Below are 20,496 nucleotides of genomic sequence, written 5' to 3'. Positions count from 1 at the left end.
GAGCCAATGAAAGACTTTAAACAAGGAAGTGATACAATCACATTTATCTTTTAAAACAAATTAATTATCCTGGCAGATATGGGAAAGGGGGACTAGATGGAGATGAGAGAATATCAGAACGTTTCAAGAATCCAAAGAGAAACTGAGGCCTGGACTTAGGCAATGGCCAGAGGGTTGAAAAGAATGTGAAGTATCTGGACTGGCTGACAGCCTGGATGATGGAGGAGAGGAGATGCAATGTCTGGCTTCCCTGATTCCTGCTACAGACACAGCTGAATAGAGCACAGGCTGTCAGGTATGGAAACACGGGAAATATATTCGGTACATCTGCCGTATACTCAAATGTTGGTGAGCAGCGAACAGTAAAGAAGCTAAAGGCAATAAAATGTCAAGTAGGAAAATGTGAAGATCTAACCCTATACATTTATACTATGGGACGTGTTTTTAAAAAAGAGTAAATCCCAAATTTTTAGTATCTCTAATCTTCCTGTGTGACTTGTCAAATTTTAAATCTATGATTACTAAAACAATTCTGTTATTAGATACAAGTTTGAATCAAATTTACTATAAGGAATGTCATTGTTACCCTAACAATGAGAAGAAGATAAACTACAAACTCACAGTTTTTAAGCCTACCAGTCAGGTGACCCTGCAAGATAAGGCAGTAACATGAATTCCAGAGGGACCCTCCCAGGAAAGGGTCTCCTGTGGCAAAGCACAGGAGCAACAAACGGGTGCCATGTGCGTGGGAAAGAAGATCAGCTGAAACTGGAACTGCAAGCTGGAGTCCAGGTGTGCGGTTAACCTGTCAGCCTGGAGCACGTGACACAGGAAAGCTCAGGGTCGCCTGCAAGCTCTTTCCACGGGTCGCTACCGAGCATTCCCTGGAAATACAGGGTCTCAGGCAGGAGACTGAAGAGAGCTTGGCACCAAGTAACGAGCAACAAGGCTGTGACTGGGGGCAGGCAAGTGTGTGGGGAAGTCTCTTCCAGGCAGGCTGCTGGCCCGCAGAGATGGCTAAACGCTGACAACACAGCACTAACGCTGTAATGAGCCTGCAGCACTGGCCGCACCCCGAGACCATGCGCAACATCACCTTCTAGAGAGTTTGAAGCCTAACCAGGAGCGAGAAAGCTCAAACACGGATCACGCCTGAGTAAATTAAATGAACCTGAACCCTATCCGTCTAGCAGAGGTGGCCCATTTCCAGGCACAAATACTATTTACCTCAGTCACTACTGTTAAACATGTGAAGGCCTGAATTCAATAAAAAGTATAAGATACTCTCAAAAATAAGAAAAACAATTCATCATCAAAAAATAAAGTGATCAGACTCAGACGAGCCAGATTTTAAAACAAGCAGACAGGGACTTTAACTATAACCAACATGTCAAAGTCAGTCATGGAAAAGGTCAGCAACTCACATGAACAGATGGGGATGGTTCAGCAGAGAGACAGAAAGTCCAAGAAAAAGTCAAATGAATATCCTCAAGAAAAAAAAAAATCCTCAACAAAACAAAAAACAAACAAAAACACGTGATACCAAAGATGAAGACTTCCTTCAGTGGGCTCACCAGTAAACTCGACACTTGAAGAATAGGTGAACTTTCACATCAGCACTATTTACAAGAGTCAAGACGTGGAAGCAACCTAAGTTTCAATTCACGGATGAATGGATAAAAAAGATGAAGTATATATACACAATGGAATATTACTCACCCATAAAAAGAATGAAATAATGTTAGGGATCATCATATTAAGGGAACGAAGTCAGACAGAGAAAGACAAATATCATATGATATTGCTTATATATGGAATCTAAAAAAAAATGATACCAATGAGCTTATTTACAAAACAGAAATAGACTCATAGATACAGAAAGCAAACTTACGGTTATCAAAAGGAAAGAGAGGGAGGGATAAATTAGGAGTCTGGGATTAAAATATATACACTACTATATACAAAACTGATAACCAACAAGGACCTACTATATAACACAGGGATGTACTCATTATCTTATAATACCTAATAATGGAAAAGAGTCTAAAAAACAATGTATCTATATATGTATAACGGAATCCTTTTGCTGTAAACCTGAAACTAACACAACACTGTAAATCAACTATAATTCAATAAAAAATGTAAAAAATAAACTATCAGTGAACATAAAGGTTGGCCAACAGAAATTACTCAAATTGAAATACAATGAGGAAAAGGCAGGAGGAGGAGGGAAAAGAGGAACCATACAAGAGCTATGCAACAATTCAAATGGTTTAACGTACATGTAACTGGAGACCCAGATAGAGAAGGAAGAGATCATGCAGAAGAAAAATATTTAAATAAATACTGGCTGAAAAGCCTAAAAATGATAAAAGATATCAAACCACAAATCTAACACTCCCAGAGAATCCCAAGCAAGATAAAGACCACCCAAAAGAAGTAAAAAACAATAAAGCAAAAATAAACCACACAAGCATCATACCGAGATATACCACTGTAACACGACCTAAAACCAAAGATAAAGGGAAATACTGAAGAAGAAATAAGGGAAAAAAGAAAGAGAGGAAACAGACGTATTATCGAGGGACAAAGGTTAAAAAGTACCACAAGCTTCTCATCAGAAACCATCAACTCAGAAGATAAACTAGAGTAACACTTTAAAAGACTAAAAGGGAAAAAAAAAAAGCTACAAAGCCAGGACCTATATTCAAGAGAAATAATTTTCCAAACTGAAGGTGAAATGAAGTTTTTTTCCAGAAAAAAACAAAACAAAACTGCGAGAATTAACTGCCAGCAGATTTGTGCTACATGGCATATTAAAGGAAGCTCTTCAGACAGCAGGGCAACATGAAATGAGAACCCAAGTCTCCACAAAGCAATGAGCAACAAAGTTAAAATATATTGTTTCTAATTTTTAATCACTCTAATATTTTAACTGGATTTAAAAATAAGCTGCTGCATTTGTTCACTTGAAGCCTCATTTAACGCAGGAGAAGTTAAAGCTATGATAGATATTTAATAGCTGTCTGCTTCTACTTCTTAAAAAGGGGCAAACACATTAGCTTAAAATTTTAATTGTGACACCTTCACGAGCTACTTTAGTATACTGCCTCTCTCAGAGCTTATCACAATCCTGTTTATTACCTACTTAAACTAAATTGCCCTTTTATCGACTTAATTACATAATTTTAAACTGTAAATTACAGTACTCATCATTGAACAGAAAAAAGAAAATTCTTAGAAAAACAAGTTATAAATTTAAAACAGAATATAATTTTCTATTTTAAAAAATCAGTTTAAGGCTATTTAAAATAGTTCCAAAATAGCACTATCTTCCTAAAAAATGCCATTCAATTTGCCCTTTTCATAACTGATTAGTTACATAGTTATAAATGTATAGGATTAAATGTCAAAATCTGAGTCTATTATGAAATTAGAACAATATACAATAGTTTGCATTGTTATTATTTATACACCTTTAAGCATCTTAAATTATACATCCTACCACAAAAAATGTTCAGGAACACTTATTTGTTTGAATCAGTCACTGAACTAAAAAAAACATCTTTTCAGGGATTGATAAAATGTTTTACAACTTCATGATACAGTATTTCCAAGGGATATTCGCACTGAAGACTGAAATAGGAACTCTTCACATCAATGAGCATATCTTATAATGAAACTCTCAATGTAACAAATTTCTAAAGTTAAATCTAAATAGGAGTCCAAATGAAGGACAGATCAGAAGATATTAATGAAAGCACAATGGGGAAAACAAATAATGCACAGGCTGGTAAGAACAGTCATACCTTTGATAGGATGACAGTAATCCTGAGGAAGCAGTTATTGCCCCACTGAGGTTAAAAAACAAACAAAAACAGATAATCTCAGAACTGGAAGGGATCTTCAGATACTGAATCCAGAGTTTCCTAAATCAAGTTTTAAGAAAGCCCAATTCTAAAAACTAATTATTAAATGGTGTTAAGAGCACAAAGATTTTTCTAGGTCTTAAACTCCAGTACTCTTGCCTGGAAAATCTCATGGGCGGAGGAGCCTGGTGGGCTGCAGTCCATGGGGTCGCTAAGAGTCGGACACGACTGAGAGACTTCACTTTCACTTTTCACTTTCATGCATTGGAGGAGGAAATGGCAACCCACTCCAGTGTTCTTGCCTGGAGAATCCCAGGGGCGGTGGGGTCTGGTGGGCTGCCGTCTATGGGGTCGCACAGAGTCAGACACGACTGAAGTGACTTAGCAGTAAACCTCACAGGTAAAGAATGTGCCTGCAATGAAAGAGATATGGGTCTGATCCCTAGGTCGGGAAGATCCCCTGGAGAAGGAGATGAGCGCCCACTCCAGTATCTTGCCTGAGCAATCCAAGGCATCGAGGACTGAGCAACTAAAACAAAAACAAAAGCAAACCTCACTCTACAAATTAGCAATATTAAAGGTCTGAAGCCCCACTTCAAAAAGAAAGCTTAAAGATAAAAAGACAAATTTATATGCAAACGGGTAAATGTTTTCCTTAACTCAAAATAAAATCTCTCAACTTTTTTCTAAACTCATTAATATTTTTAGATCATTTTTCCTTTAACATCAACATGAAAAGTGTTGTCATTGGATTGTCTTATAAATGAGAAAACAGAGGCCTGGTTAAATACGTGGTTTTTCAAGTGTAAGAGCAAATTAATAGCATTCAAGGATAAAACTCAGTTTATTGACTCATAAACTCAAGGGTCCTATCACTTCTTTAGACTCTTCATTTGGATACAAAAGTCTAGCAGGATCCAATTTATCCCAGTAGGGGGCAAGTTCTGATACCTGCACATCATGTAAGTATTTACATAAACATTGTTAATGTTTAGTTCTCCCATATATATAAACTTCAGATTAAATATAACTTCAGATTAAATATAACTAAAGTGCTTAGGATTTCTTTTAAAATACCATTTAATAAGAATTTTTCTCTGTTGCTAGTAACTCATATAAATAAAACATTTTTTTAAAGATAAATTCTAATATTATCCTCTGGGTTTTCCTGGTGGCTCAGATGGTAAAGAATCCACCTGCAATGCGGGAGACCTGAGTTCAACCCCTGGGTTGGGAAGATCCCCTGGAGGAGGGCATGGCAACCCACTCCAGTATTCTTGCCTGGAGAATCCCCTTGGAAAGAGGAGCCCGGCAGGCTACAGTCCATGGTGTCGCAAAATGTCAGATACAACTGAGTGACTAAACACACAATATTATCCTCTAATGTTAAAAGGCAGTCACTTTTAAAAAAACTGGGTTATAGCATCCTCCTGGAAATGAGTCACTTATGTTGAAATTTTAATCAATCTTTAGCTATACTACACACTCCATATTTAGATTGCATTATATATCACAAGACAGTTACAAATATCACAAAAAAGCTTAATTTTTAAAAAGTTGGTGTTCCCAATAAAATCACCTTAGAAAGTGGAGTCACTCAATTGTGTCCGACTCTTTGCGACCCCATGGATTGTAGCCTACCAGGCTCCCCCGTCCATGGGATTCTCCAGGCAAGACTACTTGAATGGGCTGCCATTTCCTTCTCCAGGGGATCTTCCCAACCCAGGGATCAAACCCGGGTCTCCCGTATTGCAGACAGGTGCTTTACCATCTGAACCACCAGGGAAGCCCCCCAAAAATCACCTTAAGAGCTAGTTAAAAATGTACCTTCCTAGACTATGTTCTCAAGGGTCCTAATTCCATAGCTGTGGACGGGGGCTGTGGTCTGTACCCTTAACCAGCCCGAAGTTATTATGACATGTAGCAAGATTTAGAAACCATGCTGGATTACAGCCATCCATGGAAGGGGACGGGACAGGGAGAGAATTTTAAAATGAAAACTGACTAGCTACACATAATACCCAAGAGTAATATTATATTTTTAAATTTAATCAAAACCGAGTAGTATCCTGAACCATCCTAAAAGCAGGCAACATCCTCTCCTCCATCTCCATCATCCCTTAAACATGTTCTTTCTCTGCTCTCTACCTCTTCTGTTGTCTTCCAAGTCCCATTATTTGGTTCTCCATGAACTCTACAAACCACCGGAGTACTATTAACCCGAAGGTTAGTTAGCATTTCTACACTATGAACCCCTTATGGATGACTGACATTTTCATTTTTGTTTATCAGTGTTTACCACAGACTGGCAAATCACTCAAGATCAAGAAATACCCAACAAGATTGACCCTTGAAAATGCTAGATGCTGCTTTTTAGTATAAATCCTCTATATACATTTAATGAAACATTATATGGCCACTTTGATTATAGGAGGTGAAATGCATGCACAATGTTTTGCACAGGACCTGACATGTAGTCGGTGTTCAGTAAACAGAGCCCCATTAGAATTATTCGTCTGATTCTAAGTTCAGTGTTCTGTGTTCTCTGGGCTTTCCTCTTACCTCTGACCATTCTGAATACCAGTTTCCTACCCTGATTCCAATTCCTCTTCCCCATCTCTGCCTCATCCTTCCTCTTCTGTTTAGGATTCCTTTCTACAGGAAAAATATCTCCAGCTATTCCAAGTCCTCTTTGTGAATTATCTTACCTTTCTGGTCATTCCTTCCAATCACTAAGCAAGAAAACAGAAATGCATTTATATTCTGATAGTTAACTATTCAAGAATCAAACTTACAGCCTACACAGTCTCAAGACTTATCTGGAAATTGCTTTAGGTTTAAGAAATATCATCTGGACCTTGGACGTGGTATTGCCAGAAGATACAGATGCATGATTCAAAGATAATGAGGTGGGAATTAAGAAAGTAAGAACCTGAAGATGACAATTCTAAGTTTTGAAAAATGATAGTGGCTTCACTCTTGATCAAGATACACAGCTAGGTCTTCCAAATGACAAAACCCTATAAAGTAAAAGTCACTTATTAATTGGCTCAGCACCACAAAAGAGTAACGGACTGTTCATGTTTTCAGAAAAAGTGAATTTGGGGATTTGGCACAAATACTGACAAGCAGCACACTGTCGCTGAGACCACAGGTACACTGAGCCGTGTGTCACCGTCCGCGAGGCAGATCAGCAGTGCAAGCGCAGTGCGTGAGACGGCGCTCAGGGCTGGTGCACCGCGACTACCCTGAGGGAGGGGACGGGGAGGAGGAGGGAGGCGGTTCAGGATCAGGGACACATGTACACCCGTGGCTGACTCATGCCTTTCATGTATGGCAAAACCCACTCCAATACTGTAAAGTAATTAGCCTCCAATTAAAATAATTTAAAAAAAAGACTACAGTTTCAAAACATATCTGTAAGTGGACATCTGAAATAATTTTACCTACATAAACTCACCGCCTGTAATAGATCATTTGGGAATGGGACATTAGAATACAGGGTAACACTGGGAGAAGCAAACCTGTTTGGGAGTACCACCAAAGAAAGGTTCTGGCTACACGAGCCTGAGGTGGTGTTGCTGTTTAGTCATCGAGTCCTGTCCAATTCTTTGTGACCCCCTCGAACTGTAGTGCCCACCAGGCTCCTCTGTTCATTGGATCTCCTAGGCAACAATACTGGAGTGGGTTGCCATTGCCTGCTCCAGGGGATCTTCTCAACTCAGGGATCGAAGCCCCAGTCTCCTGCTTGGCAGGCAGATTGCCACTGAGCCACCTGGGAAGCCCAGTATGAGATGTGAACAATTACAAATATGCACAGCACATACCAAGTTGTTTTCCCTCTTTTTTTCTGATAATCCGATTAACAATAAGTGGCTTAGCAACTATAAAGCCTAAAGGGGGACTATAATAGTGTGTATGTATACAGTGAACATAAGCACACATATATTTTACAAACACACATACAGACCTCTGACCTTCATTCCAGTTTGAATTCCCAGTCTCTCGGTGTTTGTATCAATAGAGGAGAGAGCATCAGCTCCCACATTTGCTGCTGACACTGAGAGAGGGGTGCAGCCTACCTTCGCTTTTTTTCCTGGAGACCAATTATTCCTTTCCCAACACCAGCTGGGCTATGTTTATCCAGGAGTCTAAGGATCCTGCCTCCTTTTAAGTAACAAAATTCTTCTCTAAACTCTTAGCAACCAAGCTTCGGTGGGAACACAAGGTTGGGAGCCAGTGTAAGCTGAAGAAAATAAACATAAAGCAAAAGAATACATTTCACTGTAGACCATTTTTTAAAAGTCAGGTTAACCACAAAACTGAAAGAATATATACATACTGACTCTAATTTTAAGTTGTGGCAAGGAGGAGGGCTTTAGGACATATTCAGAGAAAGAAAAAATGCTCGAGAAGGAAGGAAACCACGTCTCTCTTTACTTGAGTGAGCTGAATAAGCATATAACCTACATACAGTTAACAAACAATTTGGGAATCCTGAGAATCACACACACTGGGAAGTGACAAACACAGAAGAGAACCCTGGCAACAGTTGCTAAGTGACAAAGATGGGGTCTCCAGGGGTTAATCTCTATACGGAATCCCCATACTACTGTCTTCCTACAAGGAGAAAAACACAGACAGAAACTGGTATAATTTCCCAAAGTAGATATATAATACATATGGGTCACTAACTTTCACAGAGACTATGGCAACTTAACATTTTAGAAAGATTATTACTATTATTATCACTAGTCAATATCTTACAATGTCCAGTATCTTTTATTTCTGGAAAAAATTAGTTCCATTCACCCATTCTTGGGCTCATTTGGGGTGAACACTTACACAGCAACTTTTACTTGCCTTAAGATTTATCATCTGCCTGAGTTAAGAACTGATGTGGAATAAAAGCAAAAGGTACAGAACTGAGAGTCAGTGAACATCAGTTCTAGTCCTGTCCCTGTCATTAAATGACCGTTTGATCCCAGCAGTGTGTATTTCAGTAATTCTAAAATGAAGTAACCAAACTTTATAACTTCTATCTCTAAAATGTTAAGCTAGTTCTAATTTCTAGTTCCTATCACTTTTTAAACATGTATTTCTATCAAAGCAATACATTCACAAGACTAGTTTCTAAAAGCTGGTCTTTAGATCTAAAATCTACACCAGCCTGGTTCTACACTATGCTCCTTTCTAGTTTCATTTCCAAGTTTATGATGATGACAAAAGTGCCTTCTGAATTAATCTGAGTCATCACAATCTGAAAAAGTAGCAGTTTTCACTTATGAGCTACCTGATCCAAGCAAGGCACTCTACGCTTCAATGTCTGAATCTATAAAAGAAGGACAAACACTAACCTCTCTCAAAATGGTTGAAAAGATGAAATAAAACATATGAAAGAATAGCAACTAGCACCAAAAATAGCATTTGTATGTATTAAAGGTATGACAATTATCTCTATAAATTGCTTAAACAACTTATGTCCTCCTTAAAAGCACATTCACTCCAACAGATGTAGCTGAAAAATAAGGCAACCAGAATGTTTTAATCATGCCTCTGTGAAGTATTGTTTTAAAAGCTCAAAACACATGCATTGGGCATATACTATGTGCCAGATATAACATGCTAGGATTCCAGAATTCCATAATTACAACAAGGACCCAACCTTCAGAAAGCTCACAGTCTCAAAGACACGAATAAAACAGCAAATGTAACTGAAAACCATAACAATAAAAGCATGTACAAGGAGCAGAAGTAGCAGGATGAAGCGAGTAATTCATCTTGTTTGAGGAGGACAGAGAAGTAGCTAAAGCAGCTTGGAAAGGGAGAAGGAGTGGTTCTGCAGGCAGAGGCCGGGGCTTCAGATCCACTTAACCATTTTGAGCTATATGACGTGGGTCAACTTAATTTCCCTCCCTGAACTTCTTTGTAAATATACTGTATTCTGATGATTAGAAGTAATTATTTGTAAAGTGCCTGATACATAGCAGGCATTCAAGAAACAGGAGTTATCTTGTTTCACAAGTCGGGTTTGACTACTTCTTTTTAATAGACTGAGTTCTAAATGGCACTGCAGGTAACATCTCTTAACTAATGATCAAGCTGCATGTGGAATCAGGAAGGTCACCAGCATGGAGAAGGCCATAAGGAACCACGTCAGAATGTCACCACCTGCAGAGTCCGTTTTTTAGCAGTGATGCCCTTCCTAACATGTGCTACATTCACCTGGTGGTGAAGCCTATTTCTAATCTGTTTTCTCCATTTTCACAGAATTTTGCATACTCGAGATTGTATTTATCTCCTAGAAGAAGTTCCCATGCTCCTCAGTCCCACCTGAGTCCTGGTTTTGGATATTCAGCATATCCCATATCCTTTATAAAATGGCAAAGTCCAATGAGAAACTGATGATTATTAAGATTACATAAGGAGATAATTAGAGCTAACCCTGGGTTGAGACTACTATTGTTAACCTAATGGTTGACCTATGGGAACTGTAAGCTACTATAACGATTCAGAATCTTAAAAGTAAGTATTTCAAAATATTGTTAACTCTGGCCAGGAGGTTAAGTTACATTTACTCTATGGTTCCCGAAGTTACTTTTCTCTAAATATCCACTGATGAGCTAAGACAGTCATTAACAGATATAAATACATATACTCAAATCCTTGTTTTTCATTTTACAATATTTGAAATATTAACAGTGGATAAATACAAGGAAAGCCCTAAGTAAGATAAAGCAGTCTATCTCAAAATTCAACTGAATTATAAAATGGTTTTTATATCAATTTAGGTTTTTCAGAACTAAAAACATGTTCCTGACCTGTGACCATCATGTAACATGGGTATGCTTCGAGTTAAATAACCACAGATTAAAAGTAAGTGAATAAATCCAGAATTGATGTTCATTTTATAGTTTTCACATGCAAGACACCCAATGCCTTTAAAGTCAGCCCTCAATTTTTCTCTATGAATATCTTAATTCCATATATGCCAGATTTTATCATGTATCCTATCAAGACAGGTTATATTTATAAAATAGTTGTCATCCTCTTAACCAGTTTAACATAATGCATTTTGAAATACTAATGCTCTATCAAAATTAGCTGTCTTATACAAGAATTAAATCCTGAGTATGTCTGTAAGATTTTTCACTGAGAAGCAGGCACTGAGGGGTCATCAAACAGCAACTGAAATCACTTTCTTGTAAACACTTGTCTTTAGAGGGTATGTTTTAAATTCAGGGTATAAGACAAGCATTTCTATAGTAACCAGGCCAGAAGTTTCTTCACAAAGCAGACCTACAAATTCGATTTTTAAAGTCTGAGTATTATGGCTTACTTTTACAACCAGAAATTGATGTTAATTATTATAACATTTTAAGTCCAATTCCCTCCTGATAGCCTTGACTTGTGAATGGAAATACACAAAATTATCAAATGTCACAGGGGCAGCAGCTTATGGGCAGAGGGAAAAAGACAAAAGGAGATAGAAGAGGGAGAAGATATACGATAAAAGCAAAAAGTGCTTAGAACGCGCTAGACCTTGGTCCAGCCCGTGACCTAATATAATCTACTCAAGGAGTCATTTATATCGCCAAAAAAAAATTAACTGAAGCAAACTGATCAATCGGAGCAGGCAATTTAAGTCCTGCATTCGACTTGAGATTTGCTAGAAGGCGCTAAATCAGAAAAAGATCTCAAGAGCAAGAAGCGCGTGTGTGTATGCAGGTGGGGAAGTGTGTGTGTGCGCGCATGTGTATGTATGCAGGTGAGGGGGGGCATAAATAAAGGCTAACTGTTCTAAGACTCGGCGCTAAAGCAGTGCTGCGCGTACTACGGAGGCAGGGCGGGAGGGAGCGAGGCGGGGGTCGTGGACTCTCCGCAGCCACTCTGGAGCCCGGGGGCGCGGGGCGCTGGGGGGGGGGGCGGAGTCGGCACCCCCAGAACGGGCACAGACCGGGTCCCATTCCCATCCTCCACGCCGGGACCGGGGGCTGCGAGCTCCGGAGCCAGGGCGGCGCGGAGATCCTGGAGGCGAGGGGCGGCGCCGCGTCCCGCTCCCCACCGGGCGCATCAATTACCCGTGAGGTTCCTCAGCACCGTCCCGTGGGCCCAGAGGCTCAGGACCTGCTGCACCGACAGGTTGATCATGGAGGCGTCGCCCCCCTCCGCCTTCATCTTCCCCGGGGGGCGCCCGCCGCCCTCTCCTTGGGCTCCGGGGGCGGCGGCGGGTGCGCGGCTCCTCCAGGCCGCCGCCAACGCCGCCGCCGCCAGGGGAGGCTTCGGGGCGCTGGGCTGGTCGCTGCTGCCGCCGCCGGGCCTCCGCCGGGGGGCCGATCAGCGCGTCTCCCAGGCAGCCCCCTCCCCGCCGGGGAGACATTGAGGACGGCCGGCCGGCGAGGGGCGGGGGCCGGGCGCTTTCCCCGCGCGGCCCGCGAGCGAGGAGGACTCGGGGCGCTATGGAGGCCGCGGCCTGTCAGGGGCCGCGCGGCGAGCTTGAGGAGGCCGAGGTCACGCCGCGAGGGCCGGGGTGACGGGCAGCCGGCAGGTGCAGCCCCAGACGGGGCCCAGGCATCACCGCGCGAGGACGACGAGAGCCGAGACGCGGACGAGCCGGCGGCGGCGGCGGCCGCGGCCCCTCCTGCCGCCCGCCTGCCCACCCTCCTGCCGCCGACACTCGAGGACCCGCCCCCTCCACCCGCGGCCGCCAGCGGGCCGCTCGTGCGCGCGCACACGAGCCCCCTCGCCACCCGCCCGCCCCGCCCTAGCCGCAGCCAACGCGCATGCTCACTCCCGCGACCCGCCGCCCTCCGACAGCCGGCCGGCCCCGAAGCCCTCCTCCTCCTCCCCCTCCCCCCGCCCCCTTCAACTTCTCGCGCGCGCGAGCTCGGGTGGCTCGCGGGGCCGCGCATCGGCCCCGCAGTGGGGCAGGGGGAAGCGCGGTCTACGTCACTAGCGCCACCGCCGGCACTCGCTGCTGATTGGACGCTCCGAGGGAACCGCCTCCACCCTCCCTCCCTCCCTCCGCCTCCCGCCCCGCCCTCCAGCCGCGGGCGCGCGCCCTGGGAGAATCCCCCGCCCCGCGGTACCCGGAGCGCTAGGCCTGGGGCTGCGGCTCGGACCCAACGCGGCGGGGAGCTCAGTGTCCAGCTCCCACAGTTGGATTCAGTGACTGTTCACATCTTTGGTTTCGAATGAGATGCTTTGAATAAAAAGGTTTGAGTACAACTTTTTTTTTTAAGTGTAAATACCTCAGAAGATTTGAAATATATGTCAGTTTGCGAGTTTGGTTTTTTTTTTTTTTTGAGACCATCAGATGACCTGCAAGGAGTGCAGAATATATTTGAAGGCCATTGAAACAGACCCACTTAACGATTCATCCAGTGGATTCTTCATACAGGAAGACCCTGGGCCTCGCGTGGTTCTCCCCATCTGAAATCACCGGACAGTGCCCGGGGCTGGGCAGGTGTCCCAAGAAGGGGGCTAGCTGTTTTTTCCGTGACAATACTCTTTGTATGTAAATTGTAAACGTCTCTATTATTTCCACCCCCTTCGCCATCCAGGACTTAAACTAGATCTCGCTTCCTATGATTAGCTGCCTATCTTCATGTCCATGGGAGGCCAAGGAACTGTCTAAAGTTCAGCTACAACAAACTAAACTCCTCCATCAAGTTTGAAACCTCTTATCTTGAAAACTATTAAGTTTGGGTAATAAAAACATATGCACTAGGCAGCTACCCCTCCACATCCTTTTGCGAAAGAAAATCTGCCAAGGACACCAAAGTTCTTGCTGTAGTTAAATCATGAAGTATGTTGAGCAAAACGCATAAAGGGTGAATCACCTGTAAAAGGGTGTTCTTTGGTGACTGCTTTAAAATATATATATGTATAGTTATGTACAGATGTATTTGTGTGTATGTGGAAAAAAAAAATGTACAGCCCAAAAATGGTGAGTTAAGTTTCATCTGGGGCAAAATGAAGACTATAGCCTGGGAGACAGCCTCTCAGATAACTGTGAGGAACTGCTCTGAAGAGGTGGGGAGAGGTCACGGTATGTGACTCCATGAAGAGGGTGCTTGCCCTTAAGCACACATTTTGGCAGACAGTTCTGCTAGTCACAAGGAGCAGATACCTCCATTAACGATTTTAGTGCTTTTCTAGTAGGAGAAGATGCAAGAAACTGGGCTCGTAAAGTCTTCTGAAGGGCTCTAACTATCTGAAGACCTGTTCTGCTAGTTTCTCCTGGAGATTAGAATGCTTCATTCCTGATCTGCTCCCTTATCTCCTTTCAGGGCACCCTGAATGTTAGTAACTGCACTGGCTGAAGACTTCATGTGTATAAAACCTCAAGTCAAGAGACATTTTTTAGTTGGCCTGTGTTTTGTCTGTTTGATGTCACAACACAGGAGTAAAGGGAAAATTTTGTATCACACATGGACATCACCAGATGGTCAACACCGAAATCAGATTGATTATATTCTTTGCAGCCAAACATGGAGAAGCTTTATACAGTCAGCAAAAACAAGACCGGGAGCTGACTGTGGCTCAGATCATGCACTCCTTATTGCCAAATTCAGACTTAAATTGAAGAAAGTAGGGAAAACCACTAGACCATTCAGGTATGACCTAAATCAAATCCCTTATGATTATACAGTGGAAGTGAGAAATAGATTTAAGGGACTAGATCTGCTAGAGTGCCTGATGAACTATGGAATGAGGTTCGTGACATTGTACAAGAGACAGGGATCAAGACCACCCCCATGGAAAAGAAATGCAAAAAAGCAAAATGGCTGTCTGGGGAGGCCTTACAAATAGCTGTGAAAAGAAGAGAAGCGAAAAGCAAAGGAGAAAAGGAAAGATTATAAGCATCTGAATGCAGAGTTCCAAAGAATAGCAAGGAGAGATAAAAAAAGCCTTCCTCAGAGATCAATGCAAAGAAATAGAGGAAAACAACAGAATGGGAAAGTCTAGAGATCTCTTTAAGAAAATTAGAGATACCAAGGGAACATTTCATGCAAAGATGGGCTCAATAAACGACAGAAATGGTATGGACCTAACAGAAGCAGAAGATACTAAGAAGAGGTGGCAAGAATACACAGAAGAACTATACAAAAAAGAGCTTCACAACCAAGATAATCACGATGGTGTGATCACTCACCTAGAGCCAGACATCCCGGAATGTGAGTTCAAGTGGGCCTTAGAAAGCATCACTACGAACAAAGCTAGTGGAGGTGATGGAATTCCAGTTGAGCTATTCCAAATCCTGAAAGATGATGCTGTGAAAGTGCTGCACTCAATATGCCAGCAAATTTGGAAAACTCAGCAGTGGCCACAGGACTGGAAAAGGTCAGTTTTCATTCCAATCCCAAAGAAAGGCAATGCCAAAGAATGCTCAAACTACCGCACAATTGCACTCATCTCACATGCTAGTAAAGTAATGCTCAAAATTCTCCAAGCCAGGCTTCAGCAATATGTGAACCGTGAACTTCCAGATATTCAAGCTGGTTTTAGAAAAGGCAGAGGAACCAGAGATCAAGTTGCCAACATCTGCTGGATCATGGAAAAAGCAAGAGAGTTCCAGAAAAACATCTATTTCTCCTTTATTAACTATGCCAAAGCCTTTAACATTGTGGACCACAGTAAACTGTGGAAAATTCTGAAAGAGATGGGAATACCAGACCACCTGACCTGCCTCTTGAGAAACCTACATGCAAGTCAGGAAGCAACAGTTAGAACTGGACATGGGGGACTTCCCTGGCGGTCCAGTGGTTAAGACTTCGCCTTCCAATGCAGGGGGTGAGGGTTAGATCCCTGGCAGGGAGTTAAGATCCCACATGCCTCAGGGCCAAAAAACTAAAACACAAAACAGAAGCAATCTTGTAACAGATTCAATAAAGACTTTAAAAATGGTCTACATCAAAAAAAAAAAAAGAACTGGACATGGAACAACAGACTGGTTCCAAATAGGAAAAGGAGTACATCAAGCCTGTATACTGTCACCCTGCTTATTTAACTTATATGCAGAGTACATCATGAGAAACACTGGACTGGAAGAAGTACAAGCTGGAATCAAGATTGCCGGGAGAAACATCAATAACCTCAGATATGCAAATGACACCACCCTTATGGCAGAAAGTGAAGAGGAACTCAAAAGCCTCTTGATGAAAGTGAAAGAGGAGAGTGAAAAAGTTGGCTTAAAGCTCAACATTCAGAAAATGAAGATCATGGCATCCCGTCCCACCACTTCATGGGAAATAGATGGGGAAACAGTGGAACAGTGTCAGACTTTATTTTTCGGGGCTCCAAAATCACTGCGGATGGTGATTGCAGCCATGAAATTAAAAGACGCTTGCTCCTTGGAAGGAAAGTTATGACCAACCTAGATAGCATATTCAAAAGCAGAGACATTACTTTGCCGACAAAGGTCCGTCTAGTCAAGGCTATGGTTTTTCCAATAGTCATGTATAGATGTGAGAGTTGGACTGTGAAGAAAGCTGAGCATGGAAGACTTGCTGCTTTTGAACTGTGGTGTTGGAGAAGACTCTTGAGAGTCCCTTGGACTGCAAGGAGATCCAACCAGTCCATTCTAAAGGAGATCAATCCTGGGTGTTCTTTGGAAGGAATGATGCTAAAGCTGAAACTCCAATACTTTGGCCACCTCATGCAAAGAGTTGACTCATTGGAAAAGACCCTGATTCTGGGAGGGATTGGGGGCAAGAGGAGAAGGGGACGACAGAGGATGAGATGGCTGGATGGCATCACCAACTCGATGAACATGAGTCTGAGTGAACTCCGGGAGTTGGTGATGGACAGGGAGGCCTGGCGTACTGGGATTCATGGGGTCGCAAAGAGTCGAACATGACTGAGCGACTGAACTGAACTGAACTGAATAGGAACTGATCCAAAACTCATAATGTGGAGTGATTTTCTTCTGAGGACTTAGAATTAATTAGATCTTAGTTTAAGATTTTAAAATATCAGACAAAAGAGGCTTTACCATTTTTGTTAATTCACTTTATTTTGCAGATAGGAAAAACTTATTCTGCAGAGTTGAGTTGACAGAGGTGACACCACTTTGCAATCCAGTTTCTGAATTTCTTAAGTCACTGTCAACTGCATTCTGTTAAGGTTCTGGGTGGGAAGATGCAAGTTACTAATGGTTACCAATAAGAGAGTTGACATTATATAATTAGTGATATTGGAGAATGTGACTACCTTCAATGTCAGGTTAATGGTAAACTTTCTAAACTCATCAAATTCACATCAGGAATGTTTAGTTTTCATGGAATCATTGAGGTTCTTATCATTACACACTATTGTTTAAAACATGGTAGCATGCATTTAAAATATTCAGAACCTGGGACAGTGTCTAGCAAAAGGTATTCATCAAATATTTGTTGAATGAATAGCTGGATAAGCTTCATAGAAAAGTTAGCATTTTTCTTGTTTCTTGTAATTTTTTAAAGTGGAACCTAAGTGTTGATTTCTGGAAATGAGAAAGTAAGACACAGCAAGGAAGCCCCAAGACGTTAATGTACTTTGATAACCAGACAACTTTTCCCCTGCTTTTCAGTTCAATTCAATAAGCATTTATTTGGCATCTCTTATCTGAAATAACATTCTGTGCTAAAAGTTATCTGTAAGATTTGAAGATCATAAGGTCACAGTTCTGTAGGTTAATACCTTGCATTTAACTTGTGTTTGCCTTGATAAAGCTAATGATACTCACTATGTTGAAAGCCTATATTCTTAAGTGAATTGACTGTTTTCCAATGGCTAGGGTTATGACACCCAAACTGAATTAATGCAGGTGGAAGTTGTATGATTTCTTGCAGATTTTTGATATTGAATTAATGTACCAGTCACGGAATGGTTCAGTTACATTCCTGCCAGAAATCAGGGAACACCTCCAAGTAAGTCCTTTAGCCCTGTGGCCTTGAATGTGAAATAGACAGCAATTCACAAAGAGTTCCTGGTTTGTTTCTTACCCACCAGTAAGGGAACACCCATAAGTCTTAGCATGTTATTAATTGTCTGGAGAGGGCCCAGAAGAAAGCTTTTAAAATCAATTAGAATATAAAATGATATTGATCCTTTGAGAAAAACAGTAACTACTGAGGACATCTTTTTCTCCCCTTTATTATCTTTCTTTCCTGTTGTAAGGTACTACCTCATAGAGTCACATTACAGAGGCAACCTAATTTCATCTTGCTACTCGTTTCACACCTTGAGTAGGATATGTGATATGTATTGTATGAATCTGTTTCCATTTGTCAGTAACCTTTTAGCTTTAACTCTTTGGTCTTGTAGAACTTTCTGATATACTATGTTGTCAGCTTTTTCTTTTATGGTCTCTGAGTTTTCTGCTTTAAAATGTCTTTTCCCTGTCTCAGATTTTATTTTAATTTTTTAAGTCTCATATCTTTTCTAAAAACTTTATGGGTGTCTTTGTTTACACCTTTGGCTCACTTGGAATTGTGTTAGTACAGATCTAATTTTGTTTTTCCAGATGGCAACTGAGCTGTCCCAAAACATTTATTGAAAAACCCATCCTTTTCCCACTGACCTAAAATACTAGCTTTATCATGTGCAAAATTTCTATATATACTTGGATTTATTTCTAGACTTTCATTTTTGTTCCATCTATCTGTTCATGTGTTGGCACCACACTATTTTTATTTTCTTTAACGCTACAGTTTGCTTCAGGTTCTGCTGAGATAGGTCTTTGTTTTTTACTCATTTTCAGTTTTTTTTTCCTGATTAATCCTGAATGTGTGTTATTCCAGAAGAACTTTAAAATCAGCTTCCTAATTCTAAAAGTATCACTGGTTCTATTTTCATTGAAATAATGTTACATTTATAAACAAATTTAGGGGATATCGAGAGATCTTAATGTTTTCTTTTACTAAGAAATGTGATTTTGAAAAGATGTGTAATATGTCTTTTTTAGCATCTGTGGATCTGCATGTGATTCCTTTGATTCTAAAAAATACATGAGGATTATATTCAAATATTTCCTAACACCTTTTCTTTGACTTTCTGCAGTTAATGGCACTTAGTTATGATCTCTCATTTTTTTAATATCTTACTTAATTCCATGTCTTAATCTTTTATTAGAATTATGTCATCAATATTGTGAGTGAAATTGATCTGTGCTTTTCCCTTTAGAGCTGTGTTTAACTTAGTGTTGTGGGTTTTATTTATTTTTTTGCTAATTAACATTGTGTTGGCTTTATACCAGATATTTAGAAGCTGTCTTATTTGGATTTTTCTTTTCCTTCAGCTTTTGGTGAAATTCAACTGTAAAACTGCTGTCAGTGCTTTAGGGAAGCAGCTTTTTGTCCATTTTCTTCTATGCACTGTGTTTTTTTCTATGGCAGTTGGTCCATTTAGACATTTTTTTCTCTTCCTGATTTCTTTCTGTAATTCTTTTATTTGGCTTGTTTTTATCTGATACAATTAAAAAAAATAATTTGCCGTGTTAATCAATACCTCTTTTGTAAATCTTTTAACTTCTCCAACACATTGCTTATTTTGTGAATTCACTTGTCTTATCTTAATTATATTTGCTAATCATTCTTTATTTTTCCCAATTAACAAGCTCTTCGATGTATTTATCAGTCCTCTGTGTTTCTTTATATTAATTCGCTTTTTTCTTTTATCATTATCAGTTATTCTGCTTTTCTTTGAGTTGTTTTGTTATTTTCTATAAATTTTACGCTAGCTCCTTGATTCATTCATTTGTATTTCTTCCTGCTTCTTCTGCATTGGCAGGCGGCTTCTTTACCACTGAGGCACCTGGGAAACCTTCTTGTTTCTTCATGTAAGTATGTAACTTTGAATTTGCCGTCAGCACTGCTTAGGTTGTACCCTGTAGCTTTTGATGCATAATGTTCTGTTAACATTTTCTTTTGTTATCTTCTAGAAATTCTGCCAGTTTACTTTTGATTTCTACTTTGAAGTCATGTAAAAGAGAGATTCTTCTTATAACTTTCAACTTTCAAAGGGAGGCAGTTCTATATTTGTTAGCATTTCATAGTTTAATTACAGTGTAGTCAAAGACTGTTATCTATACCATTTCCACTTTGAAGGATATACTCATGTTTTCTTTGTAGCCTAGCATATGGTTAATTTTGGGAACTTAGTACGCAGTAAAAGAAGGTGTATTCTCTGTTTGGGGGCTTCCCTGGTGGCTCAGGCAGTAAAGAATCTGCAATGCAGAAGAACTGGATTTGATCCCTGGATGGGGAAGATTCCCCTGAAGAAGGGATTGGCTATCCACTCCAGTATTCTTACCCTGAGAATTCTGTGGACAGAGGAGCCTGGCAGGTTGCAGTCCATGGAATCACAAAGAGTCAGACACAACTGAAGGACTAACACTTTTACTTTTTTCACTTTTCTCTGTTTTTAGGGAATAGTGTGGTCTGCATGAGTAAGATCTAACATATTTATTACATTACTAAAGGTCATCTGTAATGACCTTTTTTGTCCACTAGATCAGTTCAGTTCAGTCCAGTCACTCAGTCATGTCTGACTATTTGCGACTCCATGGACTGCAGCATGCCAGGCTTCCCTGTCCATCACCAACTCTTGAAGCGTACTCAAACTCACGTCCATTAAGTCAGTG

The 20,496-nt window shown here is 40.9% G+C and overlaps 2 protein-coding genes across 5 annotated transcripts in view; one reads left to right on the top strand and one right to left on the bottom strand.

The window, feature by feature from the left end:
- TMEM170B (transmembrane protein 170B) overlaps positions 1-12,541 on the bottom strand; it is a 128,050-nt gene extending 115,509 nt beyond the window's left edge. For 2 of the 4 annotated variants that reach the window (XM_025265728.3, XR_003103789.3), the window contains exon 1: positions 11,951-12,541. In XM_025265728.3, coding sequence (XP_025121513.1) covers positions 11,951-12,047 — 97 coding nt within the window. In that variant the 5' untranslated portion in view covers positions 12,048-12,541. The remainder of the gene's footprint in view (positions 1-11,950) is intronic. The other 2 variants (XM_025265723.3, XR_003103788.3) reach the window with 1 other exon arrangement.
- Positions 12,329-14,421, top strand: LOC123332260 (basic proline-rich protein-like). The gene is made up of 3 exons (XM_044938253.2): positions 12,329-12,344; positions 12,418-13,028; positions 14,162-14,421. Exons 1-3 carry the CDS (start codon positions 12,329-12,331, stop codon positions 14,192-14,194), a joined length of 660 nt encoding a protein of 219 aa, XP_044794188.2. The 3' UTR covers positions 14,195-14,421.
- The last annotated feature ends 6,075 nt before the right edge of the window (positions 14,422-20,496 follow it).

The sequence above is a fragment of the Bubalus bubalis genome, chromosome 2 (assembly GCF_019923935.1).
Source record: "Bubalus bubalis isolate 160015118507 breed Murrah chromosome 2, NDDB_SH_1, whole genome shotgun sequence".
Lineage (NCBI taxonomy): Eukaryota > Metazoa > Chordata > Mammalia > Artiodactyla > Bovidae > Bubalus > Bubalus bubalis.
This window is presented reverse-complemented; position numbering and strand designations above follow the sequence as displayed.